Source organism: Synchiropus splendidus, chromosome 1 (genome assembly GCF_027744825.2).
Source record: "Synchiropus splendidus isolate RoL2022-P1 chromosome 1, RoL_Sspl_1.0, whole genome shotgun sequence".
NCBI lineage: Eukaryota > Metazoa > Chordata > Actinopteri > Syngnathiformes > Callionymidae > Synchiropus > Synchiropus splendidus.
The window spans coordinates 44,862,137-44,889,990 of NC_071334.1; the positions used below are offsets into that span (position 1 = coordinate 44,862,137).

Genomic DNA, 27,854 nt, shown 5'->3' on the forward strand with positions numbered 1-27,854 from the left:
GTGTGTTCCTGCACCTCTATTGCAGCAACCACACACAGACACAGGAATTATTCGCTCCTAAAATTCATATCAAGAGTGAACTTCAATACGGACTGCTTTCTTCAGTCTCCACCTCCCTGCTCATGTGTCCTGAGTGACACACTGAAGTGTTTGCTGCCACCTAAGATCCACATACAGTAGAGTCTCCTACAATACTGATGAAGTGGACCAGTGTTTTATCTGTGATGCTGGCATTAGTAGAGACATTATGTCTGTAAAATGATTAAAAAGAAACAAGCAATGAGGCATTCAGGGACATTTCTGCCTGGATGTTCAAATGTAGATTTCAAATCGTGATTCAAAATATTTGCAGGTTGAGATATATAAGTTGAAATACTTTTTTAAATCTTTCTTTTTCAGTTCATTAACTTTGACCGTGAACCATATCCTCCAGGTGATCTTAAATGCAACTCAGCATGAGAACACTTGTGCCAGAGCGCTGATGTCCTTTAGAATGTATCATTTGCTGTCTGGGTAACTGAAGGATTCCAAGCTCATCTAGAATCACAGTGAGTGCACCATCCAATTTATTCACAGTGATTCAGCATCAGAGCCTGGACAATGGAGCCCATCTCTGGTGCTTTCACTGGGTGTTTCAGGTAGGAATTCAGCTCTCACAAACTTTATTCATCTTGTCCATAAGTCTTTATCCATTATATACTGCAAATGAATTTGAAATGGGGGTGATTGAGCAGTCGATGACTGACATCTTAATAACACTTATCGAAAGGTGCCACTGATAGAATTTGAAAATTATGAGGATCCTTGAATGAGGAGCATCATGTACATTATACATTATACATTACATCATTACATTACATCTTGCTTGTTGATTTCCACATCAAAACACAATTGTAATTGTCATAATAAATGTCATTTAGCAGTGTTTTCCTATTAAAGCTCTTCAAGCAAGTGCATGACTGCAAGAGCAAGGGTTCTATCCCAAAACCTCATGAGTTATTTTAGTCTCAAATACATTTTTCAAGTTTTGCCGTCCACTGCAACATGAGATCCATGTCTCCGGAAAGGAAAGCTGTTCACTATGAAGAGAGAATCCTTGAAGAAGGAGAAAGTCATTGGTTGAATTCAAGCGATTTATGTTTCTTTCATTGAGAAGACAGGCTGCTACTGTTAATTACTTTTACGGCACACAATGAAAGAGCATTATTGGGAGCAATAAATAAACCCAATGCTGTGACCTCATCCGCAACACTCACCAAACTGATTGATGGTGTTTCGCCAGTAAAATCTGACATTTGCTGAACAACATCTTGAAACTTTACCCATTTGATTTGCATGTTTCACTGACCTTGGCCAAGCAGTTCCATTTCCCTTCTCTCTTGGATTCTTTAAATCATATTAGTTACATGTTGGACTACTTTGGACTACTCATTCATATTTGTTAGCAGTGTAATTACAAGTTATTATTCATTATGATTCACCGACTAGCTTCTTGTTCAGCCTGACCTGCCATTGACCTGGAGCGGTCACCTAAAGTTCACTGCAAACAACACCATAAACGTTTTTTTTTATGTCTAACTCCGATAAATGTATTCAAATCCCTTCTTTTGCAACAAAGAGCAGAAGATATTCCTCTGTCAGATAGGATAAGACAAATAAAAGTGACTGTTCCACCTGGAAAACATGACATGTTCACATCACTACTTCTGACTCGTCATGCTGAGTGTTGATGACTCTTCTCAGGTTTGTATATGGGTGAACACACGACAATGTTACAGTCATGTATAGTTATTTGAGACCGTTCTCTGGTTTCCTTCGCGTGCTTGTGACTCATTTTAATGCCGCCCTCTAGTGGCCATTCTGTATACCGCCGCTCTAAATCCACATCTATATCTAGATATCTAGAGCGCCGGCTGAGTTTAGAGGAGCCAAGATGAGACGTCCTCTTTACCAGATTAGAGAACACTTTACGGCACCACAAATCGAGATAGGACACTGTTAATGTAATTGGGGAAGCCCATTGTGGGCTGACTCAACAAAGGAGGAGTCACAGCCAATTAAACAAATGGATTCCAGTGACTCATCCATAATGGAGACGCGGGGTAACAGACATGTTTTATGAGTTTAAAGAAGCCAGATGCATACATCACTCAACTTTACGACTAATCCACTCTTAACAGTGACTCAATAACAAAAACACTGACATGTGTAAAAGGTCACTGCTCTTTGGTTTAATTACAAACAATCCCAGAGACACTGTGGGGAGTGGGTGAAATATGAAAGAGGAAAATATAATCGAGTTGAATCATTCGCTTCAGAGCTTGTGGTGTGGATCAGATCAGACACATATTTTGTTGACTGATCTTTTACTCCCCTCCACACAGCTCCAGCAGGATCTTGCGGTAGTCGCCGGATGTATCGCCCTGTACGCAGAAGAGGAAGAAAAAGAGACGTCAGCGAACTGCAGATGGATGGTCAGGTTCACACAGCCAAACTAGAAACAGCTTCAATTTACCGCGGTGTTAAGAAACTTTCTCTGGGCGAGCCGCCATGAGGCGCTAAAATGGGATAGATATACTTAGTGTATGGTGAAAATATTTTTTCAGTGATATGATTGCCAAGAAAATCAGAAGCTAGTCACAATTGAATTCTTCTTAAACTTCCAAAATAAGCTTCGACATGCCCTTCATTCAGCGTGACCAACCTTGATAAAGGAGTAGAGGGTCTTCCCGTACATCTTCATGAACTGTGCCTTGATGTCCAGCATGTCTATCTCAGCCCTGGAGACCATGATCCTGATGAGGACACTGTCCGTGGTCCCAAGACCCTGAGCAGAACAACAGAGATGTAAAACATTCACATTTAGACCGCTAGATTGCTGAGGACAAAGCAGTCAAATGGAAGACTCATTCAAATAAAGATGATGATGGTGATGATTTGGGCTCCTCCTGTTCTTAGATTCAAAGTACCTCAGTCAGCTTTTATGTAAAAGTAAAAGCAAAGTCATCAAAACGATATACAAAACAAGACTATAGTAACAATCCATTTTTAACTTTATGATTTGTATCAGACTTTTTATAGAAGCCTTTAAATTACTTGTAAGGAAATGTAAGGAAGGTTGAACCCTTATAAATAAAACTGAAAAAACCCCGAATAATAATAAAGCTCTACTTATGTAGCACTTTTTAGGATGCTGTTCACAAAGAACTTAATGAAATAAAGGAACACAATTAAGCATCACTTGTTACATAGTGGAGCGACTAAGCACATTTGTCATGGCGACTTACATATTTCAGAATCAGCTTTATTGCCATGGTCAGTGAGGATCTCACCAACTAGGAAAGTGCTTTGGAACGGCGTGCAAACATGAACAAAAACAAAATAAAAATAAATAACATTTAGGAATAGCTTTACCTTCATTGATTTGTAAAGCCGCTCAGCGAAGAACGCCGGCTTGCTTCTGACGCACTTCACTGCCGCAGAGACGATAGAGACACAAAACAGATAACAGCCATTTGAACTAACTTCAGTGGCAGAAAACAAGAGCAGAAGTTTCTAACTGGCAATTTCACTAAAAGGCCTGTGATGCAATATGTTCCTTCAGTTACTGTGGTTTTCATTTCCTGCAGGCGGCAGCACTGATGTGACGTCATGAGTGAATCCACAGTAACAAACCTATAGCCACGAAGACGTCCTCTAGGCACCCGGACATCTCTCGTTTGATGCTTTCCTCGATGTCTCTTCCCGATATCTTCTTATACTCCTCGAACACTGTTCAAAGAAAGAGCATGTATAAATGGAATCAGGGCTTTGTGATATCAGTATTGTCTTAGTGAAGACTGCACTTTAGATGAAAACAGAGGCAAGTCGTCAGGATTTTGACAACAGAGGGTTAAAAATAAATTTTCATCGTCACTTTAGAGGAAGCAACTTCACATGACACAAACCAAAAATCTACTGTCAGCTGACCTCGCAGCAGATGCTGGTGGTTCCTCACACAAAGCACCGTCAGGAATTTCACCTCGTCGGTGCCCCATCGAGCCTCGCCGGCCTCGTAGATGTCCTGCCGTCACAGACGTGTACACAGTTTAAAAAGCTGACAGAATTTCTCACTCACAGCTCTTTGTACTTGGGAGTATAAAAACTTGCCTTGGCGTCTTTGGCAGCCTGGGCGTCATCCACGTGGCTGCTCTCGTCACGGCCAGCCTGGATATGGAAACACAAGAGGAGGAGATGGTGTCAAAAGAGTCAGTGACCCAATCCTCATTATTCTAGTGGATCCTTTTGGGGGGTTTTCTAGTGATGCTGAATCATAAGGGAAATGGTTGCATCAGTTTCCCCAGCCCATTGTTCCAAAACATACTTATAGGTTTTATTTCAGGCCAGTCAGGGGCACTGCAACCTCTTGTCAGACACTATAAATTACAAACACATCTAATACAAGATGTACTCAGAAATATGGTCAAAAGTTTTCCCCCTTCTATTTATAATCAATTGCAACATTGTCATCAATACATTAGTAAAACCAGAAAGGCACTGGGACAGTGCATACCTTCACCACCCATTTTTCATCTACACTACTGATATTTATAGCCCTTACTATTGTCCAACGCTACTCGGTCTATATAATCCTAGTTATATCTCAAGGACAGTGAGTGCAATGGGACAGAGAGCTTTTACAATACACTCACACTAAGTAAAGAAGTAAAGAAGAGGAAGTGAATTCGTAAATCATTCGTAAATAGAACACCACCAAAAGAAAAAAGAACTATATAACTTCTTCTTGTGTTATGAATCAATAAGCAGCCAGCAAGAATCGATTGAAAGGCCTCACAATGTTCTTTTGAACCCGTAGTTGCATTCAGGAAGTTGCAAAATCAGCTTACCGTCAGTAAAGAAACCAAAACTCTCTGAAACATTCCAGACGTGTCACCACAAACGGCATCTTCCAGGCTCTTGCCATACTCTGCACAGAGACACAAATCAGGCCGCCGCCCTGTCCATGCATACTTTCCTTTTAAAACACTAGAGAGATCAGATATTGATCTGATGTGGAGTTTATTTTTACAATCATTACATCTTGGAAATGAATGTTTCATCTCTGGAATATCCGGTTGCATACACGGCCCAGATGAGGGCTCCACTTACCCTTCTTGTAAAACGCATTGATGGTTTTGATTTCATCGTTGGTCCTGGAAGCCAGAATGTCAATGAGACAAGCCTCTTCTGTCCCAGCTCCCTGAGATCACAAACATCATCCAACATGAGAGTGATGCACTCATAAAGGTAAAGGTTGAATCATGAATACAAACTAGGTAAAACGTCATTCTAAATAATTATCATGTAATAACCACTGCAAACATGAAGAATATTTAATATAATAAAGGTCATCAGAGCATCAATATGTGTTCCAAAAGCTAATGTGTTTTCAGAATTTTCAACTACATGCAATGTGTACTTCAAAGTACAGTCATATTCAAACTCAACTGAAATGGAAAGAAAGTTACGGAGACAATAACGCTTCACCTTCATTGCATTCCTCAGCTCGTAGGCATCATACACAGGCGCCAACATCAGAAGCCCCAGAACGACACTCCTGAAGTTCCCACTCAGCTCTGAGGACAGCTCGTCTGCTAGGTCCTGCGGATGTGAAAAAGGTGTCCAATCACTACCTTAGAGATGCTATTATGGTTTTAAAACAAATAAGAATAAATACCAGGGATTGAGTTCCTGCCTCATGTGGAGGACCTTCGGAAACTAATGGTCTACTTCATGAGTGAAGCAAGGATGAGATAGAAAGATGGATGGGTGCTGCAGCATCTTCACTGATGATCACCATTACTTACTGTTACTAGTGAGTTAAAGTAACAGTATAAGTTATACGTAGGGCAGAAGTTAAAATACCTAACAACACCACCTCCAAAAATTCGTTTTGAGACGTCGAATTTACAACGCAAGCAGGACGCAGCGAGTGAGGTCGCCACCAGAGGGCGTGGTTTCTTCCTCTGCTCCAAATAACTGGAGTGCGACCACAAGTGGGTGTCGACGAGTGAACACAATGACTCACTCTTTCTGTCTCGGTCCCTCTGGCTGCACCTCTTTGGGGAAGACGTTATGGTAACCGCACTGAATGAACAGCTCTGTGGCTACGTTATCAGTGACATACACATCGCTGACCTCCCTTCAGTAAACATATCGAGCGACCAAACGAAGAAACAAAGAGCGCCTCCGTCTCTTTGGAAAGATAGCAGGAGGATTTTCACTCCTCCACAGAGAACACTCTTTTTGTTCAGGTCAAGTGTTTGTATTCGGATCAATTCCAGTTCCAGTTAATAATTTACAAATTATCAGAGAAGTGTCAGCTCAGCAAACCTCACTAACCAGGAAACAATGATGTGAGCAGACAGTGAAACAGTTACTGTAGATACTACTGCTGCTGTTTGAACTTTTTTTTGCTTCAGATTCCACATGCACAGGTAGTTGACCTGCTTCGCCTGGCATATTTGTTTGAACATTTGTGAACATGTTGGACTCTGTTGCACTGTATGTGTTTTGTAAGGTCAGTTTTTCAGAAGTGGATATTATTTACAGCAGTGCTCTCGGTTTTGGTTGGAATGTAAAACACAAACCCACCAAATGTGACTTGACAGGAAACAATAAGCAATATGAGAGCAAGAATAGATTTCAGCATCAGACATCTGTCACTAATTGACACTTTTCAAAGTAACTGTGCACATGTGTTTGATCTGAACATAAGACATCAACACATGAACCAAAGTCTTGTCAACGTATATCCGAGTGGGTCTGTATCTACAGATACATCCATGGGTTTTCTATTATTAGCTGACATTCTGCTTCTTATTTACTTTCTGTTTTTGTTGTGTTGCTTAGCAACATCATCAAGAAATGTCCAGGCTGATAGACTGATGGAAGGGGAAGAGTTGTTTCATGGTGCTCAATTTTGTTCACTTGAGGTGTGTATTTCTGGATTGTAATGAGTTTACTATCCAAAATAAATAATCACATTTCTGTAGAAAAATGTTCAGAAAAATGTGCCTCATCATCCTCAGCATCTGTGATTGGATTTTAGTTTGCAACACTGACACAACTCCTCCGTCTGTCCTGGGTGTGCCTCAAGACTTGGCCGCATAGTTACACCAGAATTTATTTGTCACTCTGCTGTACGCCAACATCATACTGGACAGTAGAAGAGCTTTCTGCGCTCCATATTCTTTAATATTTCCGTACTTATTAAATATATAAATAATCCCATTGAGAATTTGGGTTACAGATTGTCATTTAACTGTGACGCTGTGTCTCAATGCCAAACCAGTTGAGGACTACTAGTCTAAACTTAGTAGTCAACGGAACCACATCGTCTTCACCTCAGAACCATAAAGCCTCACTCCCTGTGATTGTTTTTCAATTCATTCAACAGACACATTGAACAAGGTAGCTGGCATTTTCCCACCTTTCCAACAGCTTGTTTAAAGGCCTCCTTGATGCGCTGCCTTTGAGCAATGGTTCGATGTGCCAGGACCTCGATGACGGCAGCTTCATCGGTGCCTGCAGATGTGGAGACATTCTGAAAGTTATTTTTTTAATGGAATAAAGGAGATGTTTAGGACAAGTTCAGGCACTGACGCAGGGACAATGCTATCTAGCTCACTAGCAACAGCATTGTTGAACCATCTGTTTGCAATAGAGCTCAAACTAGAGTCAGGAGATAGTGATTATGGCTGCAAACACATCCTCCTGCTGCTGACACAGAACTGTGGCTTCGAGAGAACCATAAATTTAGATGTTTTCATCTGACAATGGACAGAGACTTTTATTTCATCACAGCAAATAGTTTTGTTTGGTATCAGGAGACAGAGTAACATTTACAGGCCAGGGTCTAAAGTGCAAGGACACATTCAGCACCTTGAATGAGCTGTAGAACTTATGGCTACATAGGCAGAGGGAAAGTTATGTTTCAAACTTTCCAGGAGGAGTCACAGGAACATGTTGTTTCCACAGTTTCCAGGCATCTCCAGTTTTTTAAAGAAGCCACTCACCGGCTCCCTTCATTGCTCCTCGAAGCTTCTGAACATCGGCTTCTGGGTCAAAACCGGAAGCTTCGGTCACAGTTCCCCGGTTTCCAATCTGATCATAGGCGAAAATAGGAGAAAAAAAACATTTACTTAATGTCGCAAACATACATCAGGACTTCCTTTTTTGCTTTTCCACTCTTTTTGACCTTTCTGACAGTTTCACATTCACATGCTGAAATGCTTCTCTGCCGACTGAGAGGCTGGAGCAGAACTTGGAGCCCTCTAAATATCGAACTATGAATTATGATGCGACTAAAGCTGTCATTTCAGGTACGACAGCAGTAATTAATTGAAGCGTAAGGTCACGAGTGAAGAGATATAGGTGGTGCTGAGGTCAGGCACACAAAACGTCTCAGGTTTCCACTCTAATGAGGGCCATTCACTGAGTTTACATGCTGACCACATGCTCTCGCTCTCACCCATTGTCCTCTATGACTAGATCTGCTTTTCTTCTACTGTCAACGAACAGATGAAATTATATCTGCTTATTTAAAAGTAATAATATCCCAGCTATTTGTAGAAATATCACAGTCTTGTAGCATTTTTTAGATCAGCTATATATGTGGACAGACAGACAGACAGATACATACATACATAAATAGATACATAGATATATAGATGCATGGACAGTGTTATACTTACGGCTGCCATTGTAGATTTCTGAAGTTGAGGGTTGTACACCTGAATAAAATACACAAAAACATCATTAAATTACCTGCAGTAGCATGTGGGCTCAGCAACTAGCTGTCAATGTGCCCATTGTGGACTTCTCATGAATTTTAAATGCACTTCATCCAACCATGCAGAGAGGGTTTCGGTCACACATGATTTGGAGAAGAGCTCTCGAGTCGCACATCTGTGCTGACGTTCTTGGAGCTCATCTCCTTTGTTTGCAAACACTTTTAATTACTCTACTACTAGGAGGAAGTGTGCTGGTGTGGGGTTAATCTTTCCCAGTGTGTATGGATCGTCTTACCCTCTGACATCATATGTGTGCCAAACTCACTCGTCACCCACTCCTCTTCGACTGTCACCACCAGACTAAAATATGGTCCACAACCTCCAGGGCTGCAGTTCACTCATTTACATAGTAAACAAATTGTCCACGAGCATATGCTTGGGTTCAAAACACCTGGTCTGCCCCTACCATGGACCACTGATGGTATATAAACAGTAGGACTCTGTCAAACAAAGTAAAAAAAAAAAAAGCATCTTCTATGGTGGCTGCACTGATGTCAATTGACTGTAGTGAATGTTGGAGAAAATAAAGGCAGCACTTTTAAGCTTTCGTTTATGATACATTATTAATACATTCATTAGCTACCATGATGCATTTATAAGACCGTAAAAGACGGAGATAAAAGTCGTGCTAGTAATCATGTACTGTATGGTAATACACGACAAGTCTCGTAAAGCGTTATGGACTATATTGGATTGCCTTTATTCTTCTCACACTGGTGCTACTTTGGTTGTTACAGCAGCACAGAAACATTACAGATATCAAAGCCAAACTGATTTATATGAATCATAATATATAAAAAAAAAAACATATCCCAAACCTTACCCAAGTGCTATTACAAATAACAGTATAATCTAAATCTAAGCAGCGTATAGTACTTCAGAATATTTATAAATAGTCATTCGCGATTATTAACATTCATAACATCATCTATAAGGCCTTATGAATGCATTGCAGGACGATGTTTTATGAACCTACAAGTAAAAGATCACAAATTAGAGCGTCAGAGTAACCAGGAATAATGCACCGTAGATGCTTTCAACTCTTGGAGCCAGGTGGATTAAACTGCAGGACTTTGAAAGGGACAAAAACGACATGCTTATAAACTTACGTAAAGTTGACTTTCCTTTTTATATCTAGACATCTGGCCTTGATAAAACAGCTGGATTAGACACCGCGCTCAACCCGAGAAGACACGATCACATTCTCAGCATTCTGACTTATGATCAGTTACATAATATAGTAGCCGCTTGACAGTTCGTTCTATTATACCCGAACAAATAAAAGTAAGTTGGCCAACTCCAGTTAACAGTTAACTTGAAGTCGCGTTAATCCTGGGCACACCCAAGAACGCCTCCACTCTCCGCCAAGCTGAACTCCGAACATATGCCATGACACTCGGACATACTTATTCACTTACCTGCACTGACAGAAGGAATTCTGTTGAGCTCACAAAGAGGGACCAGCGTCCAAAACCAGGAAACTTGAGCTTATAAATGCAGTCCCGTCCCACCCACTTGGATGCAAATCCTAACCGTTTCTTCTGTCAACCAGGAGGCGTTCACGTAGCACATTTGCGGTCGTTAAAAATCATTTTATAGCCCATTAACTATCCTTGAATGATACGCCTTAAACATTATATTGTCTATCCGTTTATATATTGGGAGTACACATATTTCAAATGATCGTATGGATTTTAGATTTACGGTTTGATCCCTTTGATTGACTTTAACTCTTGGATATTCTTTAAATGTTAAACCCCCGAATGACTGTCATTTAGTTTCCTAAAAACAAAAAAACAGAACGGCAACACAGCCTCTCACGCCTCACTATTCATTATGGTTAATTGTCAATAAGAGACAAGGTTTCCCAGGCGCTTTAATCAACCTCTGTGATCATCAATCTGTGACGTACATCCGTTGACGCACTGCCATTGAACGCATCATATGTGACCACATCCTCAAGGGGGAGGGGAGGCTGCAGCGCTGCTGCGAACTGCATTTCCCACAATTCCCTTCCCGCAAGCAACAGCAACAGCTCGGATGTTGCGATATCGCTGGCAGCCGGAGATCGCCGTGGTTGCAGAGATTATGCTGCTGGGCTAAAACCGCAGTCTAGTGTTTCATAGATGCCACATTCTCTAGTTCCTCAGCAATAACAGACGAGGGCTGCGTCGAACCTGCGACTAGCCGTTTTAGAAGACGGCTGGTTTGGTGCGACAGCGCTAGCTTAGGGGGTAGAAAATCCTAGTTTTATTCCAAGTTGGCGCGATTAAACAGCAAGACGCGGAGCGATGAGGCATCACACGCGCACCATTTCTGACTGAGTATGGATATGCCCTTATGTCAACGCCATTCTACGCCTGAGACATCGAGCTCGAAGACGTTATCTTCCGAGGATAACCTGGATAACCTTACACGAAATGTCATAGCGCGTGAGTAGCTAGCACTGAGCTAGCTTGGCGAATGCTGAACGAGATGGAGATAAAGTCGTTATCGTCAGCAGTCGAGCACGGACAGCTGGATGGGTAGCTGAGGAGACACTTTATCCGGAGATGCTGTAGCCTCCTGGGTGGTGTAAGTCACTTACATAACAGCCAGTCGCAGCAGCTCCAACCAACTGGCTCGTCTTGGTAAGCAAATGGGATTTTTGCCACCAGGAATCTGGATAGTGTCATCATAAGTGACAAGGCAGCACTGCGTGTTTCCGAGGCTGCACATAGACTATATACACGAAACATTGTGAGCCGCATCATATTTCAGTGGACAAGGGAACGAGCTGTCATCCTCGTCTGTGATTGAAGCCACGAATACTCCCCCCTCTCTTATCTCGACATCATGAGGAAGTTCTTTGATTCTCGTCGGGAGTTGGTCAGCTCTGGGCCTGGTTCTGGTGGAGGAGGAGGCAGCTCTGGGTCGAGCCATGCTGGCGGAAATTTCATTGGACGAAGCTTTACAGTCGGTAAACACCAAGTCACCGTGGAGGAGATCATTGCTGAAGGTGAGGTGGAATCATTCTATCTGGACTTTTTTTTATTATGTTTCTCATGCACTTGTGACAAAAGGCAACCTGGCACCAGCAACACGAGCTCATCTCTCATAAAGCCTCAACATCATTACAACTGAGATCAGAGCATTTCTGTAGAATTTAGTTTCCCATCTGCTCAGGTTCTGCTTGACTTTGTACAGACAAGACAGGACGGGACTCTATTCTCTCTCACCATGTCACATGGAGATTACATGCTAAATCAAACATAAATGTCTGTAGAATGCCTCACCGTCATGGTAGTGAATATATATTTTTTGAAATAATGCCGCTATTCTGTTTTAAAGACATTGAATCATTGGTGACGATGTAAAGGAATATTCATGTTTCTTCAAATGTTTTTCATTCACATAACACTCATTATTGTCCCCATTTGACCAATTGAATTTTAGTATGTGATGCCGTTGGTTGAAATGTTTCCACCAATTGATTATGATAGAATTTTTCAGGTTTTGTCCTATTTTCAAACAACCAAAATTTGATGGGTTTTGAAGGTCATCCTCGTCTTTCCCTACAAAGCACTCAATTTCTGTTAGTGATGTCAAAACCAAGACAGGAAGCGGAACCTTGTGATTCACAATTGTAACGGACACTACTCTTATTGAATGAAGGTGTGTGTAATACATAGTTAGACCTGTAATGGCAATGAGTGTAGGATTAAGCATAAGATGAAAAACATTACCTGCCAGTTCAGACTTGAATCTTTCCTCAGTAAAACATGTGTAAAAAAAATCATCTTTTTAATTTTGTATCCCCTGACATCTAGTAAATGCACTGGTTTCAAGGGTCTTGTTTAATAGTTTATTAGATTGTCAAAGTACAGATGTGAATTTTGTTTTGCTTTTATGTCATTTGGGATATCTGTCACTTATTTTCTTTTTGTCGCCATTTTTGCTTTATTGGTCTCCATCCTCCATTTCTTTCTTCAGCTTTTGTTTATGTTTACAGTGCAGTGAATGGAATGATGATTGGCACCACTAGATCTGAGGCGAGGAAATTATAGAATCATTACCCCAAGTGTGCAATGACGCTTTGCTTGCCAGGGAGAACATTAATTTACTTAATCTAAAGGTCACGGCCTTTTTAGGGCAGCCACAAGGCCATTTTACTCTTGTGAATAACGGTGGCTGAAGCAACGTAAACATTAGGTATTGATCACAAATGATTCAATTGTTACTGTAACAACCACCTTTGTGTTAATAATGGAACTGTTCCATCAGTTGGCTAAGTCTGAATAACTGTAATGAGATGTTGTTTAGAACGGAATCTGAATATTTCCCCCCCTCACTCATAGTTGTTTGAAGTCGATGTTGTTGACATATTTAGCTTTGTTTAAATCTTTAAGATTATTAACAAATTCAGTCCTTGGGCAGTTGATGACACTGTTTGCTCACAGGTGATGAAAACAAAAATGGTTATGGTGGTGTCCGCCTTCATTATTTTACGTGCCAGAATGATTTTTTTTTCAGTCTGACTGCCAGTCAGATGAAGTGAGTAATCATCACCAAAATAAACCAATTTTGTTGTCAGAACTGTACCAGATGGCAAGTCTTCAATGTAGGCCTTCATATAAACCCTGCAGCAAAGACATGACTAATGCATGGGTATAAAAGAAGTCACCATTTGCTGTTTGTTCTGCTCTTAAGCACTGATGTAAAGTCATGATGCAAAGATTAGCTGAGAGAGCAATACGATGCACATGGTGCATAACTGGGATGTTAGTTCTCAACCCTGCTGGTTATTTCTTTGTATTTAAAGTCCCATATTGTTTTCTCTGCTTTATGATGGACCTGAACAGTCAGGGGCATGTCTCTCCAAAGATGTAGACAAACAATGGGTCAAAATACTGTGTAATAATTCAGTTATTTTATTTTAAATGCTGCAACTTAATTCAGATAATGCTCTGTATCCTTTGCTTCATTGCCATGGATAATTAATGTGGTCATATCAGCTCGCCAGTGTTTGTTTTATGGTTTGATAATTACCTAAATAGACCAGGTCACCCACAGAAGGACAGAGAGGATAACGTTTTATGTATTTTCGCTGTAATCGGTTAAATCTTCTTCAAACCCGCAGGGGGCTTTGCAATTGTGTTCCTCGTGAAAACAAATCAAGGAGTACGATGCGCCCTGAAGAGGATGTATGTCAACAATGAACATGATCTGCAGGTGTGCAAGTGCGAGATTCAAATCATGGTAAGTCTAAATACCCGTTCATTGTCTCTACATTCTTTTAAATATGATCAGCTGTGACCCCCAAACGAAAGGGGTGCCCAGAAAGAACAAAGATATACCTTAATACCCGTTATTTGCCTTTGTTTTCATGATATTACGCTCCCATGTGCAGGTCTCCTCCTCATGTGTATCATCGTTCCTGTTTTATGTAGATTTTTCCTTTGCAATAAAACCAATCAATTATTAAGCAAATTTAATTAAATGATTTGTTTTAAACTAAAAAAAAATAAATTCTGGTTCCTCACAAACTGACTGACTTGATGATATGATACAAGTACTCATTAACATTGGGAGTGGGTTCTGTGTTGTTTTGCAGAAAGATCTCGTTGGTCACAAGAACATTGTGGGTTACCTTGACTCCAGTATCACAGCAATGGGATCCAGAGATGTGTGGGAGGTTTTCATCCTCATGGACTTCTGCAAGGGTGAGTTTGGGATTAAACACAATGCAGGCGTTAAACCTGTCAAGGTGGGCTTAAAATCTTGTTGATGCTAAAGAACAAAAACAATGTCATGGATAATAAATTGGTGGATATTTGAGGGCACAGTTTCATTATTCAACAATCTCAGCACTACACCACATGCAGACTGTACTGTACTGACAATAAGAGCAGGAACAAATCTGTTACTACACTCCTGGACCATACATCATCTGATGTGAATTGTTTATGAAATGAAGTATTTTATTTTGGTAGTGTTTTTGTCTTTGTCTTTAGTTCAACAAGTTAATCCGACTGTAACATTTGCAACAGTGGAATTGTAATGCAAATGTTGTGTGTCATGCTTAACATCCTGCAGGAGGCCAGGTGGTTAATTTGATGAATCAAAGGCTGCAGACTGGCTTCACTGAGGCTGAGGTTCTCCAGATTTTCTGCGACACCTGTGATGCTGTTTCCCGCCTGCATCAGCGCAAGACGCCAATCATACACAGAGACCTTAAGGTGACATATGAGGATGCTGTCAAAGTCTCGGCTTTAAATGGAGCACACTGTGTAAAAGCCACCCTGTGTTTTGGATCGTCCATTTGTATTTTTTCATGAACAAGCAACGTTGCATTTTAAGCATCTGTTGCAATAAGGTGGCTATTTTCTTTTAATGTATTTTATTTAGAACGAGTTGACTTGGTTACGTTGACTTTATCATGTATTTTTACTATTTTGGTGGATGTCTTTGGTGCCTTAAATTTAACAAGACTTGTGATGAAGATGTACCAGAAATTGCTAATTTAGTAAAGCTGTTAAATCACATTTTCCCGATGTCATACATCATCTTTAATGCTTTTATTGTTGCTTAATAGTGTCTTCCTCAAAACCCGTATTAACTTTTATAACTAGCTTTGTAAATCTGTTGTTTTTAATGTATAGTATTTCTAGTAGTAATGATTTATACGTACATTTATGATCAATATGTTCTCTCACAAAGAGTCGTCATAATATCCACCTGCTGTATTACAGGTGGAGAACATATTGCTGCATGACAAGGGTCACTACGTGCTGTGTGACTTCGGCAGTGCAACCAACAAGTTTCAGAGTCCGCAGACTGAAGGTGTTGCCGCAGTGGAGGAAGAAATCAAAAAGTTAGTGGTTCTCTAATTTTGTATTTGTGCTTTTACAATGACTTATAAATGACAATATTTTGAGTGTCATTGTTGAGGACTGTCGATGACTCAACACTGGTGCTGTTTTGTTTCCAGGTACACCACATTATCATATCGAGCCCCTGAGATGGTCAACCTGTACAACAACAAGATAATCACCACGAAGGCAGATGTTTGGGTAGGCAGCCATGGCCAGTTAAATGCCGCGTATCGTATATGTATTTGTCTTTTGCGCCGTGTCTTGCATCTGGAGGGCTTATCAAGCAAGAGGACAAAATAAAAAACTGTAACTTTCCAGATCATGTTATGCATTTTTGAAACTCATTTTTCTTCTCTCCCCCTTTTCTTTATCCACCTCTCCTCTCTTTTCACTGGTGTGGTGTGATGGGACGTGGGCACTTCCAGGCGCTGGGCTGTTTGCTGTACAAGTTGTGCTTCTTCACTCTCCCCTTCGGTGAAAGCCAGGTGGCCATTTGTGATGGCAGCTTCACTATCCCCGACAACTCCCGCTACTCTTATGATCTCCACTGCCTCATTCGTTAGTGTCTACATATAACTATTTGTTTTCAGAACAGCATCACCTTAATTTACCACCATTCCTGCTGTGTGTGTGTTTCTATTTTAGGATACATGCTTGAGCCAGATCCAGACAAACGACCAGACATCTACCAGGTGTCCTACTTTGCTTTCAAACTGGCTCAGCGGACTTGCCCTGTTCAGAATTTCCAGGTCAGTCTCTTTGACTTCAGCGAACACTCAGTGATTATATTCAGTACATCAACCAATGGTTATTTGTCTCTGAATTCAGCAGCATAAACATAATACTTATTTGGAGCTGAACTCACATAGTTCCCAAATTGATCGATTAGTTATGCCTGCTTTGACCCTGACATACACAGGTGATCTTCATACATTTTTGTTGTTGTTTTTCTCAATATTGTTTTTCCCTGTTTTCTTTTTTTTTTCCTCAATCCAGAACTCCTCCATTCCATCTAAACTCCCAGAACCCATCAAAGCAAGTGAAGCTGCTGCAGCAAAAAAGAACCAAGCTAAACCACGGTAAGGCCACACTCTTTGTACATTGCTTAACCTAATGAATGACATTTGAGGGGTACAGTAGTCGGGTTCAGCGATGCACTGCTTCTTGTAGCTGTGGTCGATTTAATACACTGGTGGTGTGCACAATGTTTGCCATGATTCACATTGAGACTAATGCATCATTGCATCCTACCAGGCTGACAGATCCTATTCCCACCACTGAAACCTCCATCACTCCACGCCAGCGGCCCAAAGCAGTCCATACGCAGCCCGCTGCTGGGATCCTCCCCATCCAGCCGGCTGCTCTTACTCCTCGAAAGAGAGCTAATCTCCCTGGTGGTGCAGCTCAGCCTGTAGGTAGGTGCTGCACTTGTCATTATGGTCATAACCCAAGGTAATGAATCAGAGATGTGAATTAAGAAAGGATTGGACTAATCCTTCTCCTCCCACTTGATTCTTAACAAGAATGGTATTACCAGGGCATGACTGTATATACTTAGAAGACGCATTTGAAATGATAGTGGAGGGGTCTTGGTTCACAGTAAATCTGGCTCTCTTCTGTGTATCAAACTAGGAGGAACAACATGTTTGAAAGTAGCAGCCATTTAAGGTGGTCAAAGATTAGATGTCTGTAATTTGTCCCAGGATGGGGAAATTCCAGTAAAAAAAATGCCAGAGGATTTCGTACGCTGATAAATCTATATTCTTCCCATCATCCCACAGGTGTCAGCTTGAATCTCTCTCAGCCAGCTGCAGCTCTTCAGTCTCAGAAGGCCCAGAGTGCAGCTCTGCCCATCATTCCTGCTCAACAGAACTCCAGCCAGGTTGCACCTGCACCCTGTCAGGTAACGTTGAGGAGGTGTTGCACAGGCAATGTCTGATTTGAATTAATTGAATCAAGCTTTATAGTAGTAATTGGTTCATTTGTAATTTGATTGATTTTTAATAGCACCATGTGGAGGGACTTGTTTTAGCGAATCATTTGCGATTGCTTGCCACGTGTGCAACAAATTTCTTCACTTAACACAGCAAAACAACTCCAATTGCTGTACAACGTCTCAACACCACAAGCAGAACGCAGTCTAGGCAGAAATAGATCACATCTCCAGCTTCTCCCTCTGGAGTCATTTGGTCATCAAGACTTTTATTCTCCAGTCTGTCATGAGGGGAAAAACTGATGAGTACATTCCTTTCTTTCTTGCCATTGATCTGCAGACAGTGGAGACATCGTACAGCCATAACAACAACGTCCTGCTTATTAACCAAGTGTATCACATTTTGCTCAGGTTTAAATAGACTTTACAATACCTCTCTCTCTCACACACACACACACACACACACACATATATATATATTTATATATATATATGTATGTATTTCTAACAACATTAGCCATAGACAACTACTTCCAAATTCCTGTTTTGTGAATTTCAGTCCCTCTTGTCAGCTCCTGAGAAGTGTGACTCATTCCATTCATTTCACTACAATTTTAACTGTGATTAGCAAGTTCACACAGTGTGGTTGATGAAAGGAGCCATTGAAGGGAAGATAGATTGTTGACATCTAAAAAACAAATGTGTAAATGAGTGTGCTTGAAAAAAATACTAACTAATAATGATCTTTATCTGCTTTTATTTTCTTGTGCATGAAAAATCGCAGCAGGTCGTGGCAACAACCACTGCAGTAGCAACAGAAAGTACAGCAGTCATGGCACCAGCGACTAAAGTTGACAATCCGCAGCAAAATCAAACACAAACTGCACTACCCTCCACTGGAGAAAGCCCGTCCAGCCCAGCACCTCAACGCCCTGCTAGACGTAAACAGCCAGGACAGCTTCCTGCCACTCAACAAACGTCCTGCAACTCAGACGCTGGTCCAGGATCGGAGCCGCCCAGCCAGTCATCAGTCGCCCAGATTCAGGCTTCTGAGACAAGCAGAAAAGTAGCTGAGACAGTAAGTCGGCATCCGCCAAGTCATTGTATTTCTTCAATGAACTGTAACAGTCCCCAACTGGACTGTTAATTCTGGGTTTACTTTAGCTGTTAGAGGATTTAAATTTGAAAATTCCACACAATTTCAGGCATGTGAAAAAAGTTAATCAGGTCGCCACTTTATGTGTTCTCGGATGGAAATGGGGAAGGAGTGGTAGTTGGGAACAATTCAAATGTTTTGGGGTGGGTTTCATCTCCTGCCTTCTATCAGGACCTCTTGGGATGGAAAGGCTTTAACAGTTCAATGGCATGCTTTCTCTGTACTTTATTAAGCAAGTGTGTGATCATATCAAATGCTGATGCAGAATCAGATATAATGCTTCATTGTTTTTCCCATATGCTCTTCTTGGTTCAGACCCCAACTGTTTCACCAAAGACGAGTGATGATCTGCTCCACAAGCGCACCCCGAGTGATTCCATATCCGCAGTTGCAACTGCAGTCAGCGGCGTAGCACCTGCAAACGGAGACACAGCATTAAACAAGTACGACTGTCATGGTGTCTTTGATTCTGATAGATTTTGTTGACACTCATCGGATCCTATATTTGTCTCTGTGTTACTCCCAGACCAGTTGCATCTCCGCCGAACTCTGACCAGATACCTGACGTAGTGCCAGATCAAAACAAAGCAGTGCATTCAGTTGGCACTCCACCTCAACCTCTTTGGAACCCCTTTGATGATGACAACTTCTCTAATGTGACTGCAGACAAACCTCGAACTGAAGAAAATAAGACAAATGGTAGGTCATGTGCGGGACTGGGAGTGGAGGGAATGATACAAGTCGTAGTAGTAGCAGTAGCTGCACTTCCAGTTGTGAGTGTTGGACTGCTAACTGACACCCACCTGCATGCTTGCAGTTGAATAATAAGTAACCAGGTGTACTTCATGCTAAATTGAATCTACGCTGTTGAACATTTATGCTTTGACTCAATCAATATCTTTGGTCATTATTATTACTGACTGTAGGTATCTGCTTGACATGTCCTCAATATTTGTCCTCTAGAAATGCTTTCTTTGAATGAATCAATTTTCTGTTGAACACAACTGCCATGCTAACGTAAAACTTCTTTCTCAATGCTACTGTAATTCTACTCTGTTGGTGAAGATCGGCTTTTATTTGCAAAATATGACACCGTTTATTCTTTTTTGTTAGTGAGTAAATGATCCTGACAAATTAGACAAAATGTGCTTTCTGCTTTAAGATGATTTCAATAAAGTGATGGGCTATTCTATTTTCCAGACATATCTGAAACCAGCATGTTGGGTGAAGAGCTGATTCCAGGCTTACAGGCTTCAGGTGTTGAAAGTTTACAGCCGTCTTCTGGTTAGTTTCAGTTAATCTGTGACATTCACATATGACACTGACAGGTTCCATGAAGCGTTTGCATAGTTGCTAAGCCAAGCAAGCCATGTAGAGGTAGAATTACTGTAATACATTTAGAGTAAATCATTTAGGTTGCTCAGCTCTCTTCTAATGTTAGATAATGCAGTGAAACCTTTCCTCTCTACTAATGTAATGCCACTCTAGCTGAGGAGTAAACATCTTAATGCACCTGGTCTGATGAGCTTAGTCCATTGGCTTCTGTGCGTCACATAGAGTTATTTGTGAACATAAAAGTTGTCTGAAAAGGGCGGGGTTGTTTTGCTAATTCTCTTTCAATTTGTGTGTGTTCACCAGGAGAAAAACCTTCAGGCAGTGTGGATGTTGATTCTGGAGCATCAATGTTGTCTGTTCCAGATCCTTTCCACACTCTGGATCTGTCTAACGCTCCAGGTGAAGATTCTTGTTGTTTTGTCTGTTCAATTAACAACCATCTGAGCTTGGAATGTTTGACCATTTTTAACTTCCCTGCAACTTAAGTCGTAGTACATGCGGCCTAATGTGTCTCAACTGTGACTCGTCTTGTACTACAGAGAAGTTGATTGAGGGGCTGAAATCACCTGACGTGTCATCGCTGATGCTTCCTGACCTGCTCTCGCTGTCTGATCCATTTGGTGGATCTGTGGAGGAGTCTGTGAAAGGTGCTGCACTTTGTTTCAATATAGAGGAATTTTATGACGTGCACATGCAGCATTGTTCACTCTCCGGTTATAACATCTGCCTATGTGGGTTCACATTTGTCACTCTGATTTAGTAGTCACTCTCCGGTCACTGGACCAAGGCTGTGTGCCGCTGTGCTCTCTACAAAGGTCACCAGAGAACCAAGAACTGGGTTGTAGGAGAGAGACTACGTGCCATTTAGAGTTGAACAAAAATGTTCTCAATCATTTCAACAATGTTGTCATTTTTGTAAGGTTTTAGAAAGAGCAGTTTAAAGTAAGCTATTTTGTTCTTCATTTACACCATTGTCCCATTTTATTTCCCTTGGTTATTTCGCCATCTGAACTCATGGAACGCTGTGCGCAGACTACAGCTTCCCATGTGTCTCCTTGGATCTTTCTGATGAGCTCTTTCCAGCTCCTCTGCTGCAGTCGCTATGGATACCTCAAACTAATTTGTAAATTAAGTGATGAAGTGAGAACAGTTGAAGGTGTCATTTCTAATCTCAGGGCTTACAGCAATGATTCCTTCATGAGATTTTACACTTTATGTGAGGACTTGTCCTTTTTCTGTAACCAGACTCTCTCACCGGGGAAGACTCTCTCCTGGGCTCACTCATCTCTGGTCCGGCTGCTTCGTCGGCCCCCTCTGCCCAAACCTCCTCCGCTTTAGATGACCTGAGTCTGCTGGAGACAAGAGACTTGGCACAGCCAATAGCAGGTGATGGAGAGAATAATGAAGGAGAATCTGTCTCTGAGTTAGCAATGTCATCGTAGGGCTGTTGTCAGAAAGTGAAAAAGTTCGATAACATTCTCCCCCTTCTCTCCAGACTCGTCCCTCCTTATCTCTGACATTGAATCCCAGCAACAAGGACAAGAGGAAACCACAGAAGATGAGTTTGATCCCATTCCAGTCACAGGACGTAAAAATTCCCAAGGTATGCTTCAGCAGTGTTTAATCCTGGTGGAGTTAAACTTGATTTGCATGTGAATTGGCTGAGAGGATGAATAACTCACTAATAACACAATATGCTGCATACTCTACAAACTATGTAATCGAGGTGCCTTCTCTCTCCTCCATCCTCGACTGTTTCTCTCCTCCTAAACTTGCTTCTGCTCCTCTGCTTCTCCTCCCCTTATTCGCCTTTGTTTGTCTCCCCCTCTCCCTTTCCCCGGCCAGTTTCAGGTGGCCACTCTCGCAGTAACAGTGGCGGCTCTGAATCCAGCCTGCCCAGCTTGACTCGCTCCCTGATGCTGGTGGACCAGCTCATCGACTTGTAGGCGGCCCCTGTAGAAGCCGGACCATAGACTAGCGATAGCGACCACTGCTGCTGTCGTATCTAGCGTCCTGCGCCCAATGGCTGTTGACTCAAGTCTCCTGTAGAAATGTCTCACCCTCTTACCGTGTCATCATCCCTCCTCACCTGCCACAGTAACTGCATTATCTAACCTGTAACTACCTGTCAACTTCTCATAACCCCTGCTCATCCTCCACTGCCAAACACTAACGTCATTCTCTCTCGAGGTTATTCCCAAAACAACGTTGCATTTATGTGAAATAGCAGACAATAGAAGATCCTTGTTGTCATGTACAATAGGCATAGTATTAAGTGGTTGTAGTTCTTGTGCACAAGTGAAATTGTTGTCGTCTGCCCTCTTTGAATTCTTCTCCCGAATTTATTTGCACATCTTGAAGTCTGACTAAATAGCAGCATCTACTTACTGGCTCATGGAAAACATATGGGGATGAGTGTCGGGGCGCTCTCACAAATGGGTCAGGTTTGTGCTATCATCGCTACCTACAGCAAGCAATGTACAGCACAATCCAATCATCCCATAGTGCTTGGTTAATGGTTGGTATATAGAAAAAAAAATATACAAATTTATTGAGAGTCTGTGAGATGTGTCTGAAGACACTGTCATTCACTGACATAGACAATTGTACATGGTATCATATGAGTTTGTTTGATCAATAGATAGTGAAATAATGAAAGCAATAATATAACATCACACTGAGCCAGAGATCCACCTGCTAGTTGACCAATACAGAGTCAAAGTTAGCGATCTTGAACCGTCCGGTAGTCAAACAGCATGTGCCACATTCGCTTCTCTGCAACCGCGACACAGCGCACAGTGCGATTCCTTACTCTCGCATGATGTGTTGGTTATGGCTGCAGAAGATTGTAGAGCTCAGATGCTATGACCATCATTGGACTCTCAGATTATCACTGCTGCCACTCCTCCTGTAGGTTAAACAAACTTCAATGCATACGCTGCGACGCAATTGAGGCCATAGAATGGGTTAAGCTTTTAACGCAGCAAGACTAAACGTAACAACAACTCCCTAACAGACGCTGATTCCTCCTCACATCATCATGTTTTTGGGACGTACAGCTTCAACTCCTCTGTGCAGTGCCAATGCAACAACGTGTCCTTATAATATCCAAACATATTATTAATCAGATGTATCAAAATTGAACTATTTATCATGCTCATATCATATCTGACGTAAGGCTTCTTTGGGTACAAAGAGATTCAGTTGGGCCTTTAAAGAAATACATGGAGAAATAATGCTAAATACCTTAAAACTTTATTGGCTGATTTGCACAGTAGCAGGAATGTTACCTTTGACAAAGCTGTCGAGTTTCCTCCACAGTGTCGCGCTGTGAAGGACAGTAGCGCATCAGTATGTTAACAGCCATAGGAAAATATTTAAACGGCATATTGAAATCGATCCCTCGTGATTCCAGATAACTGTGAACCAGAGCGAAGCATGTGACACAAGCTCCCGAGCGAAAACATTAGAGGTGCCATTAAATAACCCTGTGAGTTTACCTGACCATGCTTCCCGAAACTATCAGGAAAACTTTGCAAGACACTTTTGTTCAAGTCGAATCGGTTTGATCTCGTTGGTGGTTTTAATTTACGCCTCAGGAACCGGGCGCATCTGTCGAACACACAAGTGTCGACTGATATGAATAATAAAAGTGTAGCTGATAGCAATCGTTGTTGTCCGTGTTGTTGGCGGCACTAACAGTTTATTTTTATTTCCTCATTTTTCTTTTGTACCATATCACCTCATTGTAAGTCTCACCAACATTCCTGTCATGTTTACTCCTCGTTTCTGTAAATACTGACCCCACACAGTCTTGTTGTTGCTATTACAGACTATGTTCAACTGGCCCCGTGTATAATGTAAATATGATGTTTCTGTCATAAAGCTTTACTTGTTAAAATAAATGCTTTATCCGGATTAATATATACATATATATATATATACATCTATACATGTCTATAGATTTATATATGTATTCAAGATAATGTGTCGATAGAGTGTTAGAGAATGAATGTAAGAAATGAATAGTAGTCTACGATAATGATAAATATATATTATTCTTAATGCCATAGCCACTAAAGAATTATTGAAAGAAAATATAGATATTTTATTTCTCTTGTGAAAATGTGAGCAGGAATCTTCTGTTTTTCCATCATTGAAATGTGTCTTTGTTCAGCCTGAAGATTCCAACTCTCCCTGTCCCTCTCTTCCTTAGCAAAGAGGAACATTTACGTTTACATGGACTGAAGAAGGATTATATTTTTATTGTCGTTTTCTGGGAAGATGTTGGAACCGGGTCCTGTTTCTCTGTCACCGCGCAACTAGAACTTTTCTGAAAATGTGCATCATAGAGTTTTGTTCGGCTTTCCTGATATAAGTGATCATATCAAAAGAAGCATGGCAGTGTTGTTTGTTTGTGTGCGTGTGTGTGCGTGTATGTATGTATGTGTGTGTGTGCTGGTATGTGGTGTTAAGATGAGTGTGTGTTTGGAGTCAAGAGATGTTGGAATTGTGTTACAGTAGCCTACTTGTGTTGTTTGCTGCAGATGTGGCGACGGTATCGTTGTCATTAAAAACTCTTCTGAAAGCACAGGCCCCCGAAATTCTCTCAGGTAGTACAAGCAATGTCCGTCTCGCTCAGAGGTGGACTCACGTTGATGTACTGCTCCCCTGTCTCAGTGTCGACTCTATATTACAATAAAGTGTCCAACAACTGAAACGCCAGAGAGCTTGTTTCATGTGTTGGGTTCAGTGCATCATCCATTTTTGAAAAACACAAATGGTTATGTCAAAGTTGGATTATCTCTCCATCTAAGGCTTTCGGTTAACAAAACAGAAGCAATGACAACAACATATGTTAACACATGTATCAGAATGAGACTTTTTTCGGATATGATTTACTATATTATATAATGTTAGTTTGTGTAATTTATGTTGTATAAAATGCAGTATGTATGGTCAGCAACAGCTTCAAAAGGGTGTCGGCAAGGATGAAAGGGAAAGTGTCCAAAAGGGTGGTGAGGCCAGCAATGTTGTCTGGTTTGGAAACAGTGGCACTGAGGAAAAGACAGGAAGCAGAGCTGGAGGTAGCAGAGATGAAGATGCTGAGCTTCTCTCTGGGAGTGAGCAGGATGGATAGGATCAGGAAGCAGTAGATCAGAGGGACAGCACATGTGCTCAGGTGTTTAGGAGACAGAGTCAGAGAGGCTAGATGGAGATGGTTTGGACATGTACAGAGGAGAGAGAGCCAGTACATTGGTAGATGAAGATGTTGAGGTTGGAACTGCCAGGCAGAAGGTGGAGAGGAAGGCCAAAGAGGAGATTGATGGAGGTGGTGAAGGAGGACATGAGGTTTGTAGGTTTGAGAGAAGAGGAGGCAGAGGACAGGGTGAGATGGAGGAAGATGATCCACTGTAGCCACCCCTGAGGGGAGAAGCTGAGAGAAGAAAGTCAGAAAATAGTAACTGAATGTATTATTTGTTGTCTAACAACTGATTTGATACGGAATTCAATAATCTGGCTTCAACTTGTATAGTAACATGTTGTAATCGAGTGTAAAACATTTTACATCTAACTGAGAAGCGGTGGAAGGAAACTATTCAAGTGGAATAATGCTGTCACCTAGTGGTCACTTGGATGAAAACCACACATTTCGCCCAATATGGTGAAAAGTTTAACAGTATAAGTTGAAGAATAGTAAGCTTCAAATTAAAAATTATTATTATTGTTAAGTTAAATTTTTTTTTAAACAACTAGGTCTGAACGTTAGTGCACGGATCCAACCATGTGCAATAGGCGGCGGAGGAAGTGCTCAATTCATCCAGGCTGATCGTTCAGGCTCTCGGGAGTGGGAGGGGTCTAGCATATGCACCTGGCTCTTACCTTTGTCTCTCTCAAAACGCTCTGACAGGTACTGAACTCTGCTGACTAGCAACCTCTTAACTTAATGTTTGATAGTAGGTGGGATCTATTTTTGTGTGGGATCGAGGCCGGGTGAGTATGTCTAAACTCATATAATGTAAATGTCAAATCTTGTCTTAACTTTGTATTTTTGTTGTCACAAGCTTCGGGTTGCAAACAGATGATCGTCCTTGACAGTTCTGTTTCACATCCCGTAGACCTGCAGGGGGCGCTCAGCGACAACACAGTGGGATCCCATGCGGCCTCTGGGTCCTCCACTGTGGAATCTTGTAAACAAAAGTTCCCACCAGCTGATGTTCCACCACACGCAGCAGCCGACCTGCGGCCAGTATCGCCACTCCGTCCTGACAGTCCAGTCACCTCTGATGTCTTCCAGCTGGCTCCTTTTAAAACTCCTCCAAAAGAAAGCAGAGGGGGACTGAGCGCTGTTTCCTTCGTGGCCAAACCTCCTGAGAGCCCCGATGTTTTTCTCCGGGCTCCATTTGGAAAGAGACAGGAAACCGGCAAAGCTGTTCACACAAACAGCCACATGTACCGATATGCTGTTGAGCAGAGTCACATGGGGAAACACCTCGCAGGGTCAGCGGCTCCACACCGCGGCGCCGAGAGGCCCCTGCCGCAGCAGCCGGTGGCAGTGCACCGCGTCGTCTCCAGAGTGGGGCAGCAGGCTGCCGTGGGTTCGGTCGCAGTGGGGCCGCTGCACTCCTGGACGATCGGGGGCCGAGCTCTGGACGACCCATTCACCGCTGCGCCATTTCATCCCAAATGCTCTCAGCAGAAGCCGTGACTGCACCTCATATCAAGGCAGCAGTGTTCGTCTTAGTATCTCAGCCAAATACGTTCTTATCTGAACTTCTACCTCGGTCATTGGTGAGCTCGCCGCCTGAATACAGTTCGCACTTTAGAGGCCGAAGATGACTGACGTGTGGTGTAGTGTTGTGTTTACGACAACATTGTGTTGTACTATTTACTAAGAAGTTCATACAAGCATTGTATCGCTTCATATATCCATATGGCTAGTTTCACTAGTGTCAGTGTCATGAATGTCCCAAGGGGCCACATTATCTAGGGGAAGGGGAGCATTAAATTTGAGTTCAATTTCTTACTTTAACATTATAAAGCAGGAGGAAAACAGGAAAAAGGACAATAAGTATGCCATTGTTTAATGCATTGTATTTAAATATTGTCGATGCAGATCACAGATATCAAACATATTTAAGTGATTCATATCTTGGTAGCATAGATAGATGTTTTATAATATCTTTAATAGCTTTTTAATATGTAATTTAAAATTTTAATTTGTAGTTTAGCTCTGAGGCCTTGTGTGGCCCGCGGGCCACGCTTTGGCCACCTCTGTCGTAAACCTCTGAAAATGAGATTTTAGTGAACTTGTGATAAAAATATATAGATATATATATTAAAAAGGGAGCACAAGTTCGCCACGCGGCTATTTATTATACTACGGCTGCATTAAGACGTTACATACAGTGTTTCACGTAAGGTAACGGAAGTATTTTATCTCAAACTGTACTGACTGGAGGGAAGTCTTTCATATCTAGAAATATCTGTTCATGTTGTGTCTGTGAGTATTTGTGATGTCAGTGGAAGGTATCATGTCAGCAGCGTCAGTGATGTTGTCTTAGGAGGAGCAGCAGGGAAATGATCAATGCCAAATCTCAACTGAGGCAAATATATGGCCGTCGCTTTTACTGTCGATACTTGATCTGTAACCCAGCATCATCGTCGTCATTATTTTGCAAATATATGTATGAACTCTTTTATAAACAAATCACTTGACGAAACAAAGTCTCTTGTGCAAA

At 41.7% G+C, this 27,854-nt stretch overlaps 2 protein-coding genes across 8 annotated transcripts; one reads left to right on the forward strand and one right to left on the reverse strand.

Moving 5' to 3' along the window:
* Positions 1-916: 916 nt before the first annotated feature.
* anxa4 (annexin A4) lies at positions 917-11,524 on the reverse strand. Of its 4 annotated transcripts, none has more exons than XM_053867359.1 (13): positions 11,422-11,524; positions 8,736-8,774; positions 8,058-8,145; positions 7,472-7,566; positions 5,527-5,640; positions 5,149-5,239; positions 4,887-4,966; positions 4,150-4,206; positions 3,970-4,063; positions 3,676-3,771; positions 3,415-3,473; positions 2,705-2,827; positions 917-2,423 (listed from the first exon to the last, which is right to left on the reverse strand). In XM_053867359.1, exons 2-13 carry the CDS (start codon positions 8,742-8,744, stop codon positions 2,367-2,369), a joined length of 963 nt encoding a protein of 320 aa, XP_053723334.1. In that variant the 5' UTR covers positions 8,745-8,774; positions 11,422-11,524; the 3' UTR covers positions 917-2,366. The 4 variants fall into 4 exon arrangements, with proteins under 4 accessions (XP_053723334.1, XP_053723317.1, XP_053723343.1 ...); XM_053867342.1 differs by lacking the exon at positions 11,422-11,524 and adding an exon at positions 9,944-10,225; XM_053867368.1 differs by lacking the exon at positions 11,422-11,524 and adding an exon at positions 9,070-9,556.
* On the forward strand, positions 10,817-27,854 carry LOC128760193 (AP2-associated protein kinase 1-like). Of its 4 annotated transcripts, none has more exons than XM_053867318.1 (20): positions 10,817-11,832; positions 13,954-14,072; positions 14,428-14,536; positions 14,910-15,052; positions 15,566-15,687; positions 15,805-15,886; positions 16,114-16,246; positions 16,334-16,437; positions 16,685-16,767; positions 16,943-17,103; positions 17,470-17,591; positions 18,406-18,699; positions 19,093-19,220; positions 19,304-19,476; positions 19,978-20,034; positions 20,416-20,511; positions 20,652-20,759; positions 21,358-21,498; positions 21,608-21,715; positions 26,232-27,854. In XM_053867318.1, exons 1-20 carry the CDS (start codon positions 11,670-11,672, stop codon positions 26,819-26,821), a joined length of 3,036 nt encoding a protein of 1,011 aa, XP_053723293.1. In that variant the 5' UTR covers positions 10,817-11,669; the 3' UTR covers positions 26,822-27,854. The 4 variants fall into 4 exon arrangements, with proteins under 4 accessions (XP_053723293.1, XP_053723284.1, XP_053723273.1 ...); XM_053867309.1 differs by having other exon boundaries at positions 10,819-11,832; positions 18,409-18,699; positions 19,978-20,061; positions 26,232-27,853; XM_053867298.1 differs by having other exon boundaries at positions 10,820-11,832; positions 19,978-20,061; positions 26,232-27,852.

Bases quoted from the DNA above. Each gene is read 5' to 3' on its own strand.
- anxa4 (XM_053867342.1), bottom strand. From the start codon at position 9,976: ATGTCTAGATATAAAAAGGAAAGTCAACTTTAC. The intron at 8,146-8,735 runs GTAAGTATAACA...GCCTATGATCAG, and splicing joins AGAAATCTACAATGGCAGCC to ATTGGAAACCGGGGAACTGT. The intron at 3,474-3,675 runs GTTTGTTACTGT...TCTCTGCGGCAG, and splicing joins GGACGTCTTCGTGGCTATAG to TGAAGTGCGTCAGAAGCAAG.
- LOC128760193 (XM_053867298.1), top strand. From the start codon at position 11,670: ATGAGGAAGTTCTTTGATTCTCGTCGGGAGTTGGTCAGCTCTGGGCCT. The intron at 16,247-16,333 runs GTTAGTGTCTAC...TTTCTATTTTAG, and splicing joins TGATCTCCACTGCCTCATTC to GATACATGCTTGAGCCAGAT. The intron at 16,438-16,684 runs GTCAGTCTCTTT...TCCTCAATCCAG, and splicing joins GCCCTGTTCAGAATTTCCAG to AACTCCTCCATTCCATCTAA.